The following is a 22,067-nucleotide window of genomic DNA, read 5'->3' on the forward strand; positions in this document are numbered from 1 at the left end:
GCTCTAAAAAACATTCCTAACCTCAACAAATTTGGGTGCATGAAACTGCCCCAAATTTGGGAGACTTTCATTATGAGAACTTCAGCCCAACAGCCAAGACTACCAAATTAGCCCGCAAGAGGGCACCATTAGGACTTTAGGAACAATATTAGTTTCTTGCTTTCTTTCTCATTTGCTTTGTGTTAGTTCCTGAGTGCACATACCATATCCTTATGTTCCTGAAGATGGCAATGTGACGTTGCCGAAATATAGAAGTTATTCATTAAAGTTACCTTTAATTAATATACTTTATATGCGTTGTTAATTCTGTAAACTAATTACCAGTTATGTCTAACCAACGTATAAGTCTTGCTACTAGAATGATAGTCTCATAGTTGAAGTACAAGGCCAATCTTCACATTAAATTGTTATGTCGTTCATTATATTATAGAATTATAATATCATCTATGCATATATATATTGCTGCTTAAAAATGTTATTAAACCATTTCATGTATCCATAAGTGGGTAGGGGAGAAGAAAAAAAGGTGAATTGGTATATGGCAGAAGTCTGGAACCTAACATGTATGACTGTGGTATGCTTGTATATGAAATCAATAAAAATAGGGGGGGGGGAGATTCTCAGTTCACCCCCAATATTAATGTACTATAGATTTACAATTAAAACCTTTCATGGATGAGAATGACATAATAAATATACACTGTTAGGAAAGAAGGCATGCAGCAGACACCCCAATGGATAAGGTGCACGTAACAAATCACATGTTTGTAGCCAGAATAAATTGGAGGAACATGATGCTCCCAAGTCAGTGCAACTGTGTTCAGGTGAAATGGCTGCAAGAAGGGAACTGATGGAGTTTGAAAGAGGTATTGTGATAGGATGCCATTAACTGGAATCTGCACAAAAAACATTTAGAACCAAGGCTCACAACATGGTAGGACCTTAATATGCAAGCCCCACATTACCCAAACCAACAGGGAGTATTGTTTTCAGTAGTGCATATAGCATGTATAGTGGGACGTGGAAGGTTGGAAAACTGTGTCATGGAGTGACAAATAAAGCCACACACTCTTCCAAGTAGATGGACGGATGTTGTGGATGCCCGTGAACGTCTCTAAGTAGTGTGCGTAACCCTAACTATGAAATTTGGAAGTGGCAGTGTTCTTGTTTTTCCTGGTTTGGCCTCGGACCTCTGTTTGTGGTTCCACAAACATTGAACTTTGATATCTGAACATTCTGGACAATGCAATGCTTCCTATTTTGCATGTTTATGGAACTGACCATTTTCTCTTTCAGCAAGACAATGTACCCTGCCATAAAGCTGCTGTTGTAACTGTGTGGTTTTGGATATGAATGTCACCACATTTGACTGATCTCCACAGAACCCAGATCTCAACCCTGTTGAATATCTGTGGGATGAACTGGAGTGTTGGGCAAAGTCAAAGGATGTCTGCCTGACAATGGTCCAGGACCTTATTATGTATCTACAAGAAGAATGGTGCAAAATTCTCATTGATGGTTATCACACTCTTGTGGAATGTTTGCTCCCTAGGTTTGCTGAAGCCATTGCAGCGAAAGGAGGTCCTACATCTTATTAAGGTGGTCACAATTCTGCTTCTGCATGTTCCTCACACTATCTTGTCCGTTAATTTCTTTCCATGCAGTGTATATGGAATGTCTGAACACACATGAACATAAGGTTTTTCCCTGTGAGTGTTTCTTCAATAATTGGTTTCATATTCATTATCCCCTCTCCAACCAATAGGCTGTGGGTTCAAATCCTTCCAAGGGCATTGTTTGTGATTGTCCTACTAACCAGTTATCATATGTACTGCTGCGACCTGTGTCCTGGCACAGTATGACCTTTGATGTCTTTACACCATTAAAAATAAATAAATAAATAATTTAACTCCCTTCTTTGGCTAGCAGCAACAGCACTATCTTGCTGCTAGGCTTTGTCTAATTCTGTGAATGTATGAATAGCTTCTTTCAGATGCTATTCATACACTGTGCTGTCACCTCACACCATGTCATTTGTACATTGCAAGATATTATTTTTCAAAAGTCTCTGAGCTTTTCTTACAGTAGCAGCAAGACTGAGAAAAAATTATTTTTTAAATGTCTTCATGGCAGCAACAGAACCCTGGTTCTTGAGTTTCCGCAGTGCGGTATTTGTTAATGGGATAGCCAGCATAAGTTGAGGACTGACTGTATGTTTGGCATGCTCTTGATGAGTATCTCAAACTCACATTGTGTGGGGAGAGAGAGGGCAAGAAATAAACTGGAATCCGTACTCTGGAAACCAAATGTACTATCAGCCATTTCAGGCCATTTCATTTCCAGTAAGTTTCATCGAGTGATGATAAACCATCTGGCTGGTCTAGTTAGCATTTTCTTTAATTAGCAAGGTATCTTTATGGACCAGAAATATTCTGAATTTGCTAAAATCCCCCTTTTTTTTAAACAGACTAAACCATAGTAAGGTAAGATTGGCATTTACAAGTTGAGCTGCATATATTGCATTTCACTAGTCCATTGGTGGCTGAATTTAGTAATAAAACAAATAGATCAAAAATAGAGAATGAAAGAACACTCATACTTTTAAGAAATTCAAAATTCTGTTTCACATTTAGAATATTAAATAAAGTCAAATAATAACACATTTAAAAATATAACATTTTGGTTCATTGTATATTTCTGTGTTAACTTTGTGTTATATGATTTTATATTGTATGCCAATTTTCTTTACTAGTACCACCAATTATGAGGGTGGTCTGAAAAGTTCTCAGTTTCGACCAACAGTATCAGCACGATTTTTTTTTTCCCTAAGTTGGTACATCTGTCATAAGCATCCATGTGAAATTGCAAGTCATTCTATCAAGTAGTTTGTTTTATACAGCTGTCTGAAGCAGAAGTGTTGTCTGTATCCCTTGAAATGGATAAAATTGAGAGCGATTATAAAATTCTTTGTAAAAGAAGGTTTAACGCAAAAAGAAATTCATTCAAAGTTCATAAAAGTTTATGGGCACTTTCTCCTTCGTTTTCAACAATTAAGAAATGGGCTGCTGAGTTTAAACGTGGCTGTACTAGCCTTGAAGATGATCCATGTGAAGGACGTCCAAAGAGTGCAACCACACCAGAAATCATTGATCAAGTGCACGATGTGGTATTGGATGACAGGTGAGTCAAAATGTGTGAAATTGCTATAGGCATTTCAAAAGAACGTGTAGGATATATTTTACATGAAGAATTGCAAATGAAAAAGCTTCACAAGATAGGTGCCACGCTTGCTCACAGCAGATCAAAACTTACTTGAATGAAAATCTCTGAACAGTGCTTGGAGCATTTTAATAAGAATAAAACTGATTTTGTGTGTCGATTTATTACTGTGAATGAGACTTGGATTCGCCATTGCATACCTGAATCCAAACAGCAGTCGAAACAGTGGACAGAAGCCAGTTGTTCAACGCCAAAGAAGACAAAGTTGGTTTCATCAGGCAGGAAGGGTCATGGCATCTGTGTTTTGGGATGCTAAAGGCATTTTGTTTATTAATTATCTTGAAAAGGGTAAAACAATAATCGGGGAATATTATTCCAATCTTTTAACCAGACTAGACGAAAAAATTTGTGAGAAAAGACAATGTTTTGCAGAAGAAAAAAATCATCTTTCATCAGGACAATGCACAAAGGTGTTTTGACAGTTAAGGGATCTGCACTATGAATTGTTGAAACATCCATCCTATTCCCCATATTTGGCTCCCTTTGACCTCTTCCCATAACTAAAACTCTTCCTCGCAACTCAGCATTTTTCTTCGAATCAAGAGGTGATTGCAGATATAGAAGGGTATTTTGCAAATCTTACTGAGAACCACTACAGGGACGGGATAATCTTGCTGCAGCATCGCTGGAATAAATGTATTGGTCTTAAGGGAGATTATGTTGAAATACAAAAATAATTTTGAAATTATAAATTTGTTTTTTTTTTTTTTTCATTGTTAGGCCAAGAACTTTTCAGACCACCCTCATATTTTAGACAGTAACATATCCTGTTTGGGTTAGGTACAAGAAATGGCAGCTTGTAATTAGCTACCATCCCTTGCTGTTTGTAATTAGTGATAGTCTTGAACCAGTTATCTCTGATTGGTTACCAGCATATTGAACTACCCACTCAGTTTCCAAAAACTAGATAAAGTTAAAAGGCCTCACCTACTCTCTATAAGGAAATAAAAGGTATTAGCTGTTTTTCTTTTTATTGTGTGTCTGTATGATATCAGAAATGGTGGTTTAGGTGTTACTTGTATAGTGTTTGTTTTGTGAATACATTTTTTAACTATTAATAAAAATAATTTTTTTTTTTAACTTCTGGATAATTTATTTCATTTATAGTACGACAGCGAGTGAGAGATCTTATAGAATTCATTCAGGATGATGAAAAATTGAGAGAAGAAAGAAAAAAAGCAAAAAAAGCAAAAGATAAATATGTGGGGTTATCTTCTGAATCTATGGGATATAGGTAAGAATGTATAATCTTTCTTTTTGCAATATAGCACTTTCACATTGAAACTGTACCTTGATGGGTATTTCTCTGGCATGTGAAATCAGTTAGGATATATAGTCCCACTCATGAAATTCATTATAACAGAAAAAAAAAAAAAAAAAAAAAAGGCCTAACCTATAGGGACACTTGTTATTTGAAAAAACTAATTCTTTAGTCAGCTATCCACCATAACAGACTTCTCCTGTAATCTTTAGGAGTTTTTTTTACTGAGTTCACTGTATCACATTTAGAGAAAACCAAAATATCTCATTATATACATTTAGTTAAAAAAAAAAAAAAAAAAAAAAAAAGTTAGCCGTTAGCCTGCATTTTATTTTTCAGGCTATTCACCACTTGCATCATTTGATGCTGTTATGCAAAGCCAATTAACTAAAAATAGGATAAACAGTTTTAAAGTGAAAGGATCAAAGCTAGATAACTGGGAAGATACTTTCACTTAGAATTTTAAGGAATTCTTAAGGTCCATCCTCATTGTCTTTTTGGTGTGGCTATATAGGGATACTGAATGAACAAGAATGTCTGGTAATTTGGAATTTAGCTGATCAAACGATTCTACAACATGATGAATCATCATGCTTGCTGAAGTGTCACCTGGTTAAACACGGACCCCATTATTTAATCAGGGAAGTGGGATGAATAGTGAAAAGTCAGCTATTGGAACATACTCATCAGCAGAATTCAAGAAGGCATCATCACTAGTGACAGAAGTAAAAGTGGAACTGGCAGAAGAAGAAGAATGAGGAATACTACCATGTTGAAATGATTGGTATTGTAAAATCTGTCATAAGTAATTTCATAACTTATCATGTTCGGTTTTACATGGGTTTTAATTCAGGAAAACACTAAAAAGATTTGTTAATTTGTTAAAGATTCATTGAAATAATATTTTTTTTATAAGTATTTGTATTCAGTTTTTGTTACAATAATGGGACACACATTAGGAGGATTATCATAAGTGGAAAGTTACAGAGACTTGCGAAGAACGACATCATCATATCCAAAGGTCAACAAGTGCCAAGGATAAGGAATTTGAAGAGCATGCGAAAAGTGACATCCACATGCCCAAAGGTGAGCACGTGCAAAACGGAAATCTATGCCTATACAAGGCACCTCGTCAGAAAGGAATATTATCCCAGGATTCTCGAGGCTTTCTCTTGCCTGAGATCACTGCCATTCTTGGTCACGAAGTGAAAGAGAAGCTTCGTTGGTTCATCTCTAAGGTTCTTGAGGCATTCTCTTACCTGAAGATAACCGCCATTTATTGTCAGGAAGTGAGAGCAGCTTTGTTTGTCATGTACTAGGATTTCCGCCATGAGAGAAACATTGTTACTAGTCGTCAGGAAGGAAAGAAGCTACATATTGTTGCTACAATGAGCATCTAATAAAGAAAAGGACTGTCGACTTCTTGAGCAAAGAAGGAAATAGAGAAAGATAAGATCCTTGTGGAACATTAAGATAATGTGAAAGGCTGGTTACTAAAAGGGACTTGTAAGTAGTTGCATTATTGAAAGCATGTGAAGTATGTGAAGATTGTATGTAAAACTAATTGTGAGCAGTTGTATAGTAATGGTAATTTAGATTTAACCAGCATATGTCTCATAATCGAGTAATGTTATGTTTAGATCTTAAACTACTAGGGTGGACTCGGCCTCGACCATAGATGGCAACACTATCAGCAAGATTTTTTTTTCTAAATCGGTACATCTGTCATAAGCATCCAGTTGAAATTGCAAGTCATTTTATCAAGTAGTTTGTTTTATACAGCTGTCTGAAGCAAAAGTGTCTGTATACCTTGAAATTGCTAAAATTGAGTATCGCGCAGTTATAAAATTCTTTGCAAAAGAAGGTTTAACTCCAAAAGAAATTCATTCAAAGTTCATAAAAGTTTATGGGCAATCTTCTCCTTCATTTTCGTCAGGAAGTGAAGATTTGGCAGACCAATTAAGAAATGGTCTGCCGAGTTTAAACGTGGCCTTACCAGCCTTGAAGAAGATCCACGTGAAGGATTCAAAAAGTGTAACAACACCAGAAATCATTCATCAAGTGCACGATATGATATTGGATGACCCGCAAGTCAAAGTGTGTGAAATCTGAGACTATAGGCATTTCAAAAGAACGTGTAGGATATATTTTGCATGAAAATCTCTGAACAGTGCTTGGAGCATTTTAACAAGAATAAAACTGAGTTTGTGCATTGATTTATTACTATGGATGAGACTTGGATTCACCATTATACACCAGAATCCAAACGGCAGTCAAAACAGTGGACAGAAGCCTTTTATTCAGCACCAAAGAAGACAAAATCGGTTCCATCAGCAGGAAAGGTGTTTTGGGATGCCAAAGGCATTTTGTTTATTAATTATCTTGAAAAGGGTAAAACAGTAACCAGGGAATATTATTCCAATCTTTTAACCAGACTAGATGAAAAAATTTGTGAGAAAAAACCCAGTCTGCAGAAGAAAAAAAATCATCTTTCATCAGGACAATGCACCTGCCCACAAAGGTGTTTGGCAATGGGAAAATTAAGGGATCTGCACTATGAATTGTTGGAACATCAAACCACTCCCTCTGACTTCTATCCTCTTCCTTGCTGGTCAGCATTTTTTTTTTTTTCAAATCAAGAGCTGTAGAGGGGTATTTTGAAGATCTTACTGAGAACCACTACATGGACAGGATAATGGACCCAGAGCATCGCTGGAATAAATGTATTAGTCTTAAGGGAGATTATGTTGAAAAAGAAAAATAATTTTGAAATTATAAATTTGTTTTTTCATTATTAGGCCAAGAACTTTTTAGACCACCCTCATATAAGCAATGCATCAGAACTGTATAAATGAAAAGTAGTTATTAATTTGCCGGCCTGGTCGGCCATGTGGTTAGCGTATCTTCGCTCTCCAGCCAAAATGCCGCAGGTTCGAATCCTGCCATGGGCATGGATGTTTGTGATTGTCTGTGAAAATACTAGTGGAGGTGATTGGTAGTAGATGGTGTAGATGATGAAAGTAGTTGTAGTTCGTTATAGTTGGTGGATTGAGTGGTAGAGATGGAGAGTTGTGGAGTTTGTGCATTTCTGATGATATATTTTGCACTGACAAAGGATATGGTAATTAAGGAAAGTTAGAGTTCAGATTCATCTGTATGCATATGCTGATGATCTACATCAGCATTACTTGAATTGGAGGGGAACTTATTTGATAGGATTTAGGACCAAACATCATCAAATGCTTTAGAGATATTCAGATCATCCATTATGGATTTCCCAAACATTTCCATGGTGACAAGAACGTTCCCTGGCGATTGACAATGCCAGAATCCATACTGGCTTAGTTAAGGTTCCAAGGTGGCATAAAGTGGCGATGGTTTTTTCAGTTATTTTATAAATCTCTAAAGTGAGTGAAATTGGGCATAATTTGATAGCAAAGATTTATTGCCTTTCTTTGGAATAGGCTGAATATGGACTAATTTCCAATCCAAACAATGAATACTAGTAGAACAGAGAGAATAAAAAAAGACAATATAGAACATGAGTCAATTCCAAGTACCAGCCTTTGGAGAAATGTAATCAGGACCAATTTGGACAGGTTTCTTGTTATTGCAAGAAAAAAAAAGGGATGGACAACATTAAATATTCTGTGTTTGTGGTAGTGCAAAAGAGTTAGAAACGGAGTTGACAACAGTTATAGCCAATTGCTTAGAGGGGTAGTGATAGGATTTGGGAACGAAGCGTCATCAAATGCTTTAGAGATATTGAGATCATCCAGGGACGGCTCATCTATAGGGGCCGGGCCCCCACTTATATTTGTATAAGTAGCCCGATAATTGTAGTTTTAAAAACATGTTTCTTGTAATTATTATTTTTTGATCTATTTCCAACATGTTTTATTGATTATTAAAAAAAAAATACTGTACTATTTTGTGGCAAATTGTATAATGAGACTTAGTACGGTCTCTGGGGCCAGCCACGGTTGGCCCTATTTTTTACCTGTAGAACACAGGGCATCTATGAGAATGTACACTAGCGATTGTATTTGTTTACCGGGTGCAAAGCTTACCTTGGGGCCCGTTTAGTCTGGCCCAATCATTGCGTTTGTACATAAATAGCGCACGATTCTTTCATTGTCTTATTATTTATTCTTGTTGTTGTTCTGTTGTATTGTTTTTAGTGTGTTTAATTATTGTTGTGATTTTTTGTTATAATTTATTTTAAAGTTTAAATTTTTATTTCATCCATAAACACTATATTTTAACTATGAACAAAATCGATAGTTTATTGATTTTGTTCATCAATAAACTATTGATTTGATTTGATTTGAGTTATCAATTTTAAAAAAATTAATAGCTCAATGCATCAGTGGAGTCTGACTAAACATTATTGTAATAGAAATAATAACTATAAATCAATAATAGAACCACAATATAAATATTAAAAAAATTAAGTTGTTTTTGGCCTCTGGCTCCACCTGTTTCTATTATCACCAGCTGCCACTGAGATCATCCATTATTGATTTATGGATTTATTGCAATGACTGCTTCTGGGCACCATCAATAGTTTCTGCTTTCAGTCTTTTCAGTATCAGTTTTGAATCCGTTGATAATTTTTTTTCCAGCTGTTTCAGATTTTTGTTATATACACAGGAAAGGAAGATTGATTCCACTAGCAGCCAATTCCAGTATGCTGGTTTCTTCTCCTGTACAGCTTTGCCACATTTTCGAAAAATGGAAAGAGCACTGTAAACAAGGATAAAAGTGAACAGTAGCTTAATACTAATTAAAGATGAATTACTTAATAATAGCAACATTTTAAAAGCAAAATGTATAACACACACCACACACACTTATGTTATTGCTTTCAGTTATCGGTTGCATTGACATAACTTTTAGACTTGAAAAGTCACAGGAATTTCGGGTTTCACTTTGAACTCTAAAGAAACCAAGAAAATTTAAATACTTTTGTGAGGTTAGTAGTGGAACCCTGAAGTTGTGTACTCTTTATAGAATACACTACTGTACAGAGAAATTCAGTTTCCTATCCAGCATAACTCCAGGATCTCTAACCTCATCAGTTTCTCGTGGCATAATCTCGCCAATATAGTACGAGGTGGTATCAAAAAGTTTCAAGACTAGGTTTGTAACACGCCAACAGATGGCAGCACAAGGCTGCACGCACAGTCACAGGGAGCACCTACCTACCTAAAGTCAGTGTGCCAAATGACATCATCCTGTGTACATTGGAAGCTGTGCAATTGATGCTATTCTGACCACCTGCGTTACCATGGACAGCAAATTAGAACAAAGAGCAAACATGAAATTCAAGGATCATTACTGGTGACGAAACTTGGGTGTACGGTTACGACCCTGAGACGAAGCAACAGTCTTCACAGTGGAAGAGCCCATCATCTCCACGACCGAAAAAGGCGAGGCAGGTCCGCAGCTCAACCAAGTGCATGCTCATTGTCTTTTTTGACATTCGCAGCATTGTGCATCGAGAATTCATCCTCAGGGGCCAGACCGTCAATAGCGAGTTCTACTGCCAGGTTTTAAGGCGTCTGAGGGAGGACATTTGGCGAAAGCGACCAGATGTGGCGTGTGAAAAACTGGATGCTCCACGATGACAATGCACCCTGTCACCGAGCTCTCCTCACACGCGAGTTTCTCGCCAGAAACAAGATGATCTCACTTCCGCACCCACCCCTACTCACCAGATTTGGCTTCTGCAGACTTTGTCCTCTTCACCCAGCTCAAAGGTCACTGTTTTGACACCATTGCGGAGATCCAGTGCGAATCACAGAAGGTGCTTGATATGCTTCGTAAAGAAGATTTCCAGGACACATTCCAGAAGTGGCAAGAATGCTGGGAGTGCTGTATTGACTATTGTATTGCAAGGGGACTATTTTGAAGGTGATAGTCTGTAAACCTAGATAAATAAAGTAATTTCTCGTAAACAGAGCTAGTCTTGAAACTTTTTGATACCACCTTGTATGTTGTTGGAAATTTCATCAGGCCAGAATGCAGAACTTTACATCAGTAGCATCCCTGATTACTCTGCCTATCATTGTGTCATCAAAAAACAATTGAATCTTGCCTGGTCTTTCCCAATATCATTAATCTATAGACTGAATAACTATTGGTCCATGGACTGATCCCTGGGATACACCATTGGTCATCTTAAATCTGGTAGATTCATACTCATTACCTACAGCTTGCTGATATCTATCAGCAGCCAGCCAGTTATCCAAGTCAGTCATTTATATTCCAACTCCATATTCTCCAGTTTACACAAGTCTTTCATGTGGAATCTTATCAAATGGCTGAGCTATGTCTAACAGAATCATAGTTTATCCATTCCCTTGTTGTAGCCAATTTGTCAGTAACATTATTATAAAATATGAGCAGATTGCTAAAACATAACCTTCCCTTTAGTAAACTCATAATGTTCTTTACAAAGTATAGCTAGGGTCAATCCATTTCTGTCTGAAAGTTTTTATTAACTTCTTGAAAATCTTCACCACCACTCTGGAGATACCAATTGGTTGATAGTTAGACACATTGGTTTTTTGCACTATCTTTGTACAATGGAACTATCATAATTCTTTCCATTCCTGTGGGATCTTTCCTGAGCTTAGCCTCAAGTTATACAAATATGTCAAGAGAAGCCATTTTGGCTGAACACTTGCTTGGCATACATGTTGATACCTTATCTGGCTCTGTTACTGAATTGATATTCAGGTTATGCAACACCTCTTAAACCTCACTGTTATGTGTCCCTTTATTTTCACTCAGTGATAGCACTGTACACCATGTTACACCTGATTGGTAGATCTTAGTTAAGTGAGCACTCATTAATTGAGCAATCTCATCAGCTTTTGACACAAGAGTATCCTCTGCATTCAATAAAATTATTCTTCCACATTCATTTTTACTTTCAGCATAATATTCTTTTGGATTGCCTTTAGCTTGTATAGCCAATTTCTTTTCATACTCTGATTTAGTTTTCTGTACAACTAGCAATTTTTGTGATCTGTGCGTTTTTTATTTCATAACTCCTCTTACTGTTATTCTCATCCTTACTGTTATCTCATCTTACTGTTATACCATCCTTAATTATGCATTCAACAGGCAAATGTTCACTCAGGAAAATATAACCCTGTGACATTTTTCTGAGTGGACATTCACAATCTGTTAGAAACCTCTGTTCAAGGAACATTCTTATTGAAACCACATGTATTGGGAGAATACCAATTGCAGTTCTCCCCTCACCCCCCAACAAGTGTGATAATTTCTCGAGGAGTAATATTGAAGTGAGAACCTCATAAACATTCCCGACAAGGAAACTTCTCTGAACTAAAGGACAGGGCATAAGGAGAATCTTCGTATGTCGGGATGTTACTTGGTTCCAACCAGGAGCGTTGTTACATTCAACGCATTGAACCTCCACCTCCAACATCAGTGAAAGCAGAGTATCTCATCTGTCCTCTTAGGATACACGTTCTGAATCCTTTGCACTGTCTTGTCAGAAGTATGGTCATTCTCATACTGTCTGTCATGGTTCTGCCATCTGTGCTCAGTGTTGGCAGTAAAGAGCTCAATTACAAAGATGTAGGTGCAAAATACTGAAATAGCCTGATTGTGAGGGAGATAACCTAACCTGCTCCCAGGCATGTTGGGTTATCTTTCCTTTTCATCTTTCCGAAGGTGGAAAGATGAAAAGGAGATATAATCTGCTTTTGTGATAAACCTCTTATGCTAAAAAGGCAACTGTAAAGAAAGTGTCAGCAGAGACCTTAATCCACATGCCTCTCCCACATTCTCAGAACAAGTATCTCTGAATGATGTGATATGCTTCATATACAGTATACTTTTTTGCAAGTGTTAAATACACACTTCTCCCCCCTTATCCATGCTACCAGCATATTATCCATTCCCACCCATCCACTCAGTTTATGTAGTGCTTGGCCATGTAGTCTTTTGTCACACCTCTCATCTAAGACTTAATATCAGTTGCATCCATTTACTTTGTTTCCATATAATTACGTTATTCATTTACCTTAATTGTCTTCATATGATAACCTTATTTGGATAATTGCCTACATTTTATTGAGTTAATGAAAGTAACTAGTTATTTAAATATTGGAGGCAGTGGCTTAAAAAATTTACGTTTGATCTCTAGATTGGCCATTTAAAGGTACTAATTGCACGATAAGTTTACTAATCTTCATGGTTTTTTTTTTTTTTTTTGAAGGTGAAAATTACTACAAAAAATTTTGATACCCATGCTTACCTCCCATAAAAGATATCTCTGCTCATTTCTGAATATTGATTCATCTATTTTCTCTTAACTTGGCTATTTCAGAAATATCAAATTTATACATTTTACAGAGGTAGCAAATTTATACTTTGCTACCTCTTTTTTGATATTTTGTGTAGTGCAATTGTCTTGCCATTGTTGTACTCCTTTTTTTTTTAGACCTTGTTTAAACCAAGCCACATAAATTGTAATACAATACTTTTTTATACATTAATATATTTTTCAGTCTTGTTACTCATATTTACAAATATAGATTTTACATTATCTTTAACAAAACTTTTGCTATTACAGTTAAAAGAAAATGATTTAAGTGCACTTTTATAGGTACAATGATAAGTATGACTTAGAATCAAGACGAAGAAACGAGTTTGAGGACTTTGATACTAATAAAGGAAGCAGGCTTCCTAAATTTTCATTTGTTAGAAGACGAAGTTTTGAAGATTCTTCTGATCACAGGTTTGACTTATTTATTATTATCTACTAATGTACTAATTAGAAAATTTGTTTCTTAAAAGAGTTAGATTACTGTATTTTTCTGTGAACTTTATTTTTTAATTTTTAATTCATTGCTTATGTACAAACGTTTATCACCCCAATGGCTGCTTCTGCTTACTTGAGTTAATGCTAAAAGCTGGATGGATACATATAATCTGTATTTGATTTACGATGCCAAGCAGGAAGGTACTCTTCACTCAGCCAGATGAAACAGAACCTACACCCCAGATCTGTGCATAGTCTCTAAAGACTGAAGATCATCCTCTGCCAACAACCAGAACCATCCTCAACATATTCTCTAATAACCAGCATTGTCCTACACTAATAGAGTGTAGGCACATTGATCCCAATCATCAGTGGAACACTAGTCGCTAGATGGAACCTTGGCAGATCCAACTAGAATGCATTTGAGCAACAAATTGAGCAGATCATTACAGCAATACCATCCACCCCTAATTGCTATCCCAGATTTGTCAATCTAATCAAAACTACAAGTTAGGAACTTTTAGCCAAATATGAAGAGACTGAAGACCCAACTGTCGCTAAGGAGCTCATAGCAACGCTGCACAAAAACAGAAAGGAAAGATGGATCTCAACCATCCATGAACTTGATTTCACCCCATCTAGCCAGAAAAGCTGGTCACTTCTGAGAAAATTAGGTGGGGAAAACCAACAATACACAAACCACCAGAGATAACTCCTGATCAAATGGCTAATCATTTCTGAAACCTCCAAGATACATCCTACCTCTATCAGGAAAACAGCTGCGCAATCTTCCATTGGACAAAACCTAAAGATGGGTCCCAAGCTTCCTGAACTTGTACACCCAGTATCTCAGGAAGAGGTACAGGAAGCCTTAAAACTCACCAAGAGTGGCATGGCTGCAGGAGTGGATGGTATCATCCCTGAGTTTCTAAAATATCTTGGCCAACGAGGTCAAACATGGCTGGCTGCCCTTTTCTTAAAAATTATAATGAATGGAAAACAACCAAATCTGTGTCAGGAAGTCAAAATAATTGCTGTGCCCAGGGAAAGATCCAAATGAGGTCAAAAATCTACGACCTGTCTCCTTGCTCTGCTCTTTAAGCTCTTCGAAAGAATTCTCCTTAAAAAGAATTTCACCATACATCGAAAGAGCACTCCTCATTGAACAAGCTGGCTTCAGGCCGGGAAGAAGTTGCTGTGACCAGGTCCTGGCCCTGACAACACAGATTGAGGCAAGCTTCCAGAAGAATCTTAAATCTGGAGCCACTTTCATTGACCTAACATCAGCTTATGACACAGTCTGGATCAGGGGCCTCCTCCTAAAGTGAGGCAATATTATAAGGTACAAAAAAACTTTCCAGCTTTTTGAATTCATTCTCTCTAGCAGAAAGATCCAGGTCCATATTGGCAGAAAAAAAGAGCAGGCCCAGATTTCTTTGCCAACGGGAATCAACCTTGAACACAGACCTGAACATCCTGGGAAGAGTACTGAAGCCAAATCCAACAAAAATTGTGTCCACAGTATTCCACCTGAACAATGCAGAGGCAAATCGGCACCTCAACCTCTCTTTCTCTGGCAAAATGGTACAACATGAGCCTGGACAGAAGCCTAACCTATAAAAGACACATCACCAATCTGCCCAACAAAATTAAAATGAGAAACAATATCATTACAAGGCTCACTGGAACAACCTTGGGTTGTGATGGAGAAGTCCTAAGGTCATCTGTACTAGCCCTCGCATTCTCTGCAGCAGAATACTGTGCCCCCGTCTGGGAAAGAAGTGTGCATACTAACATTATAGACATTCAGCTAAACTCTACCATACACACAATTAGTGGGATACTGATAGGCATCCCTCTCCCCTGACTGCCTGTCCTATCTAACATTGCTCCACTAACACATACAGAGAAGACAAGTCTCAATTAAAGAATTTAATAAAGTGATGAGCAACCCATTCCTCCCCCTGCACCAGACTCTCATAAATCCACCTAGTCTTCTCCTAAAATCAAGAACACACCAGTCATTATACTTATTCTTGAATTCATTCACACTGCTGCAAGCAGTGTGAATGAATTCAAGAATAAGTATGAGTTGTGAGTCCAACTCACATATGCAGTGGCAGTCCATTCCAATCACACACCACCCTATGAGAGAAAAATCTAGTCTTCACCCCCTTCTTATCAGCATTCATTATCAGCTTCCAAGGATGCCCACTTGTCCTTTCCCCACCCTTCATACATTGAAAAATTTCATCAGTGAAAATCCTGTATGACCCTTTCAGAAGTTTGTAAGTCTCAATCATATCTCCCCTCTTTCTCGTGTTTGCTAGTGTCAGCAGTCTACAAATTCTCAATCTGTCTTCATAATCAGTATTCCACAATCCTGATATCATATTTAACACACTCCTTTGCACTCTCTCCAATATATCAGAATCACAATGGAAATCAGGAGACCAGACCTGTGCACATTAGACCAAGTGAGGTCTTATCAAGGCTTTGTAAAGAGGCAAAATGACATCCTTATCTTTACATATCAAAGTTTGTTCCAGCATTACAATTATCTTTTGAGTTGTATTTGCAATCTTTGCTACATGGCCCCTTGAGCTTCAATTTCCTATCTACTAACACTCCAAGATCCCTAGCCTCATCAGTTTCTTCAAGCGTAATCCCACCAATATACACTCATGAGCAGTTGAATTAGAGATATCTGCCGAGTAGCGGGTAACACCCCCTGTGGAGCACATGCTGCGTGGCTTGGACTCCACAAGGCACCGGAAGCTTTGGGAAACCAAACTGATCCATGACCGCTGTACATCCTCCCACAATGCACGGAGATTGGTCAGAGCAGGGTCGAGGGCATGTATATCTCTCTCGATAGCATCCCAGATGTGTTCAGTAGGATTGAGGTCAGGGGACCTCGGGGGCCAGCCAAGCATCCTCATATCTGTGGAGTGTTCATCCACTCACTCGGCCACAATTCGGGAGCGGTGGGCCGGTGTATTGTCTTGCTGTAGGCGCAGAAATCGGTGCACGTGATCTGACAGCCGGTCCCTGTATCATTCGCCGATGAGGGATGATGGTAGATGTACCAGGGGTCCCATTTCATCCCCATACGAGGATACCACCACCGGCATGAACTGTACCCTGCTGGCATGAGGGATCCATCCCTTCATGTGCTTGGCAACGTACTCGTACCCTGCCATCGGCATGTACCAACGTGTACCTCGACCCATCAGTCCTGGTGACCTTTTGCCATGTGTCGAGGGTCCAATGGCAGTGTTCCTGCGCCCATGCTAATCGTTGTGCCTTGTGACGTGCGGTGAGCACAGGTACCCTAGTCTGACAGTTGCTTCTGTACCCCGTAGCGAGGAGATGGTTCTGGATGGTGTGGCTGCTCACATCGTTGTTGTCCAGCGTTGAATTGGCAAGTGATCTGCGGCACTGTGGCCCGTCTATCTGCTGTTACCATCCAAGCTAGCCGATTGCATCCCATCATCGACACGTTGTACACCATGGCAGTTTTACCTGGCGGCTGTGGTTTTACCCGATTCCATGTACTCATGGTACACAGCGGCCTGTGAAAAGCCCAGTGCCTGCATGACTTCAGAGAAGGAGTGCCCTATACATCTGGCTCCAACTATCTGGCCACGATCGAATTCGCTGAGATCTTGAGTCTTCCCCATTCTGTGCTCGACTATTAGTCAGACGGTCATTACAAGGTCTGAAGACATCTCTCACATGCCACTATTCCATTTGCCGGTGCGACCAAAGCACCGGCAAATGGAATAGAATTTGCCGGTGCGACCATTTCACCAACACGGCAGGTATCTCTAATTCAACTGCTCATGAGTGTAATACGACATTGGATATCTAATCACTGAAAAGTGAATAACTTTACATTTACACATTGAACTGATATCCATTTTCTCATGCCCACAATTGCAGCCTATTCAAATCATTCTGCAAGTACTGAATATCAGCCATACTCCTAATTACCATGCCTATCTTTGCATCATCAACAAATAGCTGTACATTGCTTGTCAAATCCTTCCGAATATCATTAATGTATAGATTGAATAACAGTGGTCCAAGAACTGATCCTTGTGGTACACCACTTGTTACTGTAAATCTTGCAGACTCACATCCCCCCTCGTTCCCACCTTTTGATATGTCAGTCAGTCATTCTCTTATCCATGCTAATGTTCTATAATCCAAACCCATATTCTCCAATTTATACAACAGTCTACCATGCTGTATTCTGTCAGAAGTTTTAGAAAAATCCAAAAGTACCATGGTGTATCCATTCTCCTTGTCTAGTTCAATGGTAACATTGTTATAGAATGTGAGCAAGTTGCTAATACATGATCTTCCTTTAGTAAACTCATGTTGCTCATTGCAAAGTAGAGATTCACTGTCAACCCATTTCTGAATGCTAGCCCTGACCAATTTTTCCAAAATCTTAACCACTACTCCTGCGATACTAATTGGTCGATAGTTGGATATAACAGTCTTTACACCACCCTTGTGCAATGGAATTACCATACATTGTTTCCATTCCTGTGGAATCTTCCCTGTTTTGAGACTCATAATAGACAGCCTGGTCAAAAGAATAGCCAGTTCAGCTGAACACTCTTTTAGCACACATGTTGATATCCCATCAGTCCCTATTGCTGAATTCTTATTCAGTTTGTGCAACAGCTGTAATACATCATCCTCATACAACTGAGTTTTTTCATCCAGTGAAGAGGTAGCAGACAGCTTAATGTTGTGTACGTCAGGTTGATAGTTTTTAACAAAATGGGCACTCATTAGTTGAACAGCCTCTGCATCTTTAACCCTCATGCCATCTTCATTTATAAGAGTTATTCTTTCATATTTATTCTTTCTTTTACTTGCAGCATATTGATAGAATTTTTGTGGGTTGTCTTTAGCATTCATTGCCAATATCTTTTCATACTCAGACTTTGCCTTCTGTACAATGACTGTTCTAGTCTGACGCTTCTAATTTTCATAACGCACAAAATCCTTATGCATGCGGGATTCTTTTGACATCATCCTTTTCTCTTGCCTGATAAGATTAAACAACCACTTGACTCCCCCTATTTATTCTTTGAACTTTCAGGACACACTCTGATATTCCATCATTTAAGTATTGTTTAAACGCTTCCCATGCACTGTTGATATTCTTCCCATCCATCATCCGATTCCATTCCACTGAACTTAGTATACTCCTCAGTTGGTCATAATTTCTTGCTTTGTGGTTCAGCATGTAACCTTTTCTGAATGTAACATTCATAAACTTGGTCACTTCCCAAGAGAGTACCGCATAATCACTGTCACCAACCAGAGGCAGAATGGTTACATCTTTAACTGAAATGTCCTCTGACACTATAATCAAATATAACAATATTTGAGTTAGAATTCCTTCTGTCACATGCTGCTTGAGGAAGATGTCTTGCAATTGCTCAATCAATGCAATTTCATTCTTCTAATGAGATTCTACTGCTACCCAATCAATATTTGGATAATTAAAGTCGCCCATTATGATTACTATTTTCACGCTGATCTTGTCTATTCGATGATGCATTCTTCATTGCTAGCAACCGATCCACCAGGTCTGTAACAACACCCCGCTATGTTAGATCTTGTTAGATTCTACCTCACAACAGATGGCTTCAGAGTCGCTGCCACATGAAATAATGTTAATAGTAGTACTACAATCATAGGTCTCAACTCTTAACTGGATTCAAGTCTTCTGATATCATTAGCAGCACACACACACACTACTCTCCCATCCTCTCTCTATCCTTCCTAAAAATAGTGTACCCTTTACACTCGATACCAGTTAGTATGTCTGATTCTGATAGCCAGGTCTCACTAATAGCTTCAATCTGAGGTCCCGATATATTGACTAAGTAACAAATTGTACCTCTTTGTTTCTAATACTCCTAGCATTTGTCTACAAACATAATACTCTACTTGCATATTCTTTGGTATACTCTTGTATACAGTCTGCACGACAGAATTGGACATCTTGCAGATCTCTCTATTTTTCTCTAGTGTATTAAACATGTATGGACTTTTACAACCATGTTATAAATAATTCTTTTAATATCCCAACGTTTCGATCTTCATATTAAGATCATCTGGAGCATCATCAAATTCCTGACATGTGCCCTCAAGGGGTGTACAGGATATGATAGTACTACATGAAAAATTTACATCATTACTAACTTCCTATCTACAATTTTTCTCCAAACCAGTCTGTAACTTGTCAAGACTCCAACATTATCAGATCTTATGTTTCTATCGTCTAAGGCACTTTATACCGTATCAATCCACCTATATCTTGGTCTTCCTCTGGGTTGTTTTCCTGCCAACCTGGCAGAGAACACTTGTTTTGCTAATCTTCCTTCGCCCATTCTGTTTAAGTGACCATACCACCTGAGATTAGCTCTGCTAATGCATTCCTGGATGCTGACAATGTCAAGTTCTTTCCTAATATCCTCATTTTTAATATGATATTGCCATTGATGCAATCTATTCATGCCTCTAATCTTTCTCAGGACTCTTATATCTGTGGTCTCTAGTCTTTGGTCAAGTGTTTTACTTCTGACCCAGCTCTCAGATCCATAAGTTAAAACTGTCTTGTATACAGCTAATTTAGTGTTCCGACTAATTTCTCTCTTATTCCATATGAATTTATTCAGTTGACTCCCTATCATATTGGCTTTGTTGATTCTGTTGTCTATTTCCATATTTAATTTATCATCTTCACTAAAAATCGTGCCTAAGTAGCTGAAATGTTTTACTTGTTCTATAAGTTCTCCATTCACAATGCGGTTGATATTTTCAATGTTTCTGCCTATTTTCATTTTCTTTGTCTTTTTAATGCTATACAAAATGATGCTATACAATATACAAAATGATGGTACAACATGACAAAAATTTCATCTGGAGCAGTGGTTCTCAAACGTTTTACCTCTGAGCCCCACCTGACAAGAGAAAACAGCCCCCCCCCCCCCCCCTGCCGCCGATTTTATTTATCTAAATAGAAGTCATACTAAATTTGATGTTTTATTGTTTATTTTGTGTTTTCTACATACTATTTAACAGTTTTTGACACAAAATAATTAAAGTATCACAATATTATCCTGCAATAAAAATTAGTTTTAACACTTGCAATTAACCAAAATATGTAGTGAAATGAAACAATATTTAACTAACAAGTATTGAAATGAAACAATATTTAACTAACAAGTATTTAATTTTTCTCTGTAAAAATAATCAAACATTTAAATGTCAAAGTCTAATATGATGGATGGGCCTGTGTTTGAGAACAAAGATTTATCAAAACGTCATGTAATATCAGAAATGGCAGAAAAGCCTTTCTCGTATAAATAAGTTGTTGCCAAAGGAATAAGGATCTTCATTGCTTTTTGGCTCAAAGTTGGGAATCCTTTGCCAATAAAACCTGTATCATCAAAAGTTTTTCATTCTGTATTTTTATTTGTTGTTATTTTTTAAACTGATTTAGGGCAGTTTTAATTTTTATCTGTAGGAAAGTATGCCATGCCCCCCCCCCCCTTCAAGCTATTCCCCCCCTGGGGGTCGTGCCCCACAGTTTAAAAACCACTGATCTGGAGCATATACAAATATACAGGACAAGCTGAGTTACATTACATACAGTAAGCTAAAGAAACAATGAATTGATCACAAGATTTTCTACTGGCATGACCTCTAGTGAAAAAAAAGAAAAAAAATTAATTGTTTATAAACTACATCAAGCTAAATTCTATTTATGATAACATGAATAAACATTCTTTCTTACAGATAGTTTTCTTTCAGTAACAATGAAGTTCTATTTTTAGCATTACATTTGTTATTTTTGATTTAGGATCCTGGATTTTTTACAGTCCTGTTAATAGTTGCTCTTAGAGGAAGGTTCCGTGGGTTGAATATATGTCTTCAATATGTTTGGGATTTTTAGACCATCATTATTTTTCAGATTGGGGTGGTTGGTAATAATCTCACAGGCTTCCTTAAATTTGTGTTTATTCCATGTTTTAGTGTAGACAACTAGTGCTTTTCCAGTCAATTGTATGTAAGGTGTTCAGGGCATGATCAGAAAGGCCAGCTTCACCATAATTATTATATTTAATGTGTCGTTTATGTTCTTTTTGTCTGATAGGAATTGTGCATCCTGTTTCTCCTATATATGGTATGTTACAGGTGCAATAAATACAGTATACTCCAGGGTGGGCCAGCGCAGGGAGTGGGTCTTTGGATGAGTTGAGTAAGCTTTTTAATTTATTGCACCTGCGTGGCAATAAATTTAAAGGTGGCTTTGAGGTTGTATTTTTGTAGTATTCTGTTTATTTTATCTGATGTCCCTTTAATGTAAGGAATGGTTATAGTTTTATTGTAGTCTGGTTTGTCTTTGTTTATTATTGAGGTCTTGTAGAGAATTTTGTTAATAGTGTTTTGGCTGTATACCCATTTTTTTGAAAAGTATTGCTGATAACTTTAAATTCGTCTTTCAGTGCCTGTTCATTGGAGCAGATCTTCAGAGCCCTGTTTTTTAGTGTTAATGACACTTAGTTTTTGTGTTGGGTGGTGATTTATGATAACATGAATAAAGAATGTTTATTCATGTTATCATAAATTGAATTTAGCTTGATGTAGTTTATAAATTATTAATTTTTTTTTTTTCACTAGAGGTCA

The 22,067-nt window shown here is 37.6% G+C and overlaps 1 protein-coding gene across 2 annotated transcripts in view; it reads left to right on the plus strand.

The window, feature by feature from the left end:
- The window catches only part of lqfR (clathrin interactor lqfR), a 364,785-nt gene that overhangs the window by 143,558 nt on the left and 199,160 nt on the right, over positions 1–22,067 (plus strand). For both annotated transcript variants that reach the window (XM_090391640.1, XM_090391641.1), the window contains exons 4-5: positions 4,387–4,513; positions 13,188–13,319. In XM_090391640.1, coding sequence (XP_090247766.1) covers positions 4,387–4,513; positions 13,188–13,319 — 259 coding nt within the window. The remainder of the gene's footprint in view (positions 1–4,386; positions 4,514–13,187; positions 13,320–22,067) is intronic.

This window comes from Typopeltis vanoorti, chromosome 4 (assembly GCF_054136105.1).
Source record: "Typopeltis vanoorti isolate ZY-2024b chromosome 4, IOZ_Tvanoo_1.0, whole genome shotgun sequence".
NCBI classification, from domain to species: Eukaryota; Metazoa; Arthropoda; class Arachnida; order Uropygi; family Thelyphonidae; genus Typopeltis; species Typopeltis vanoorti.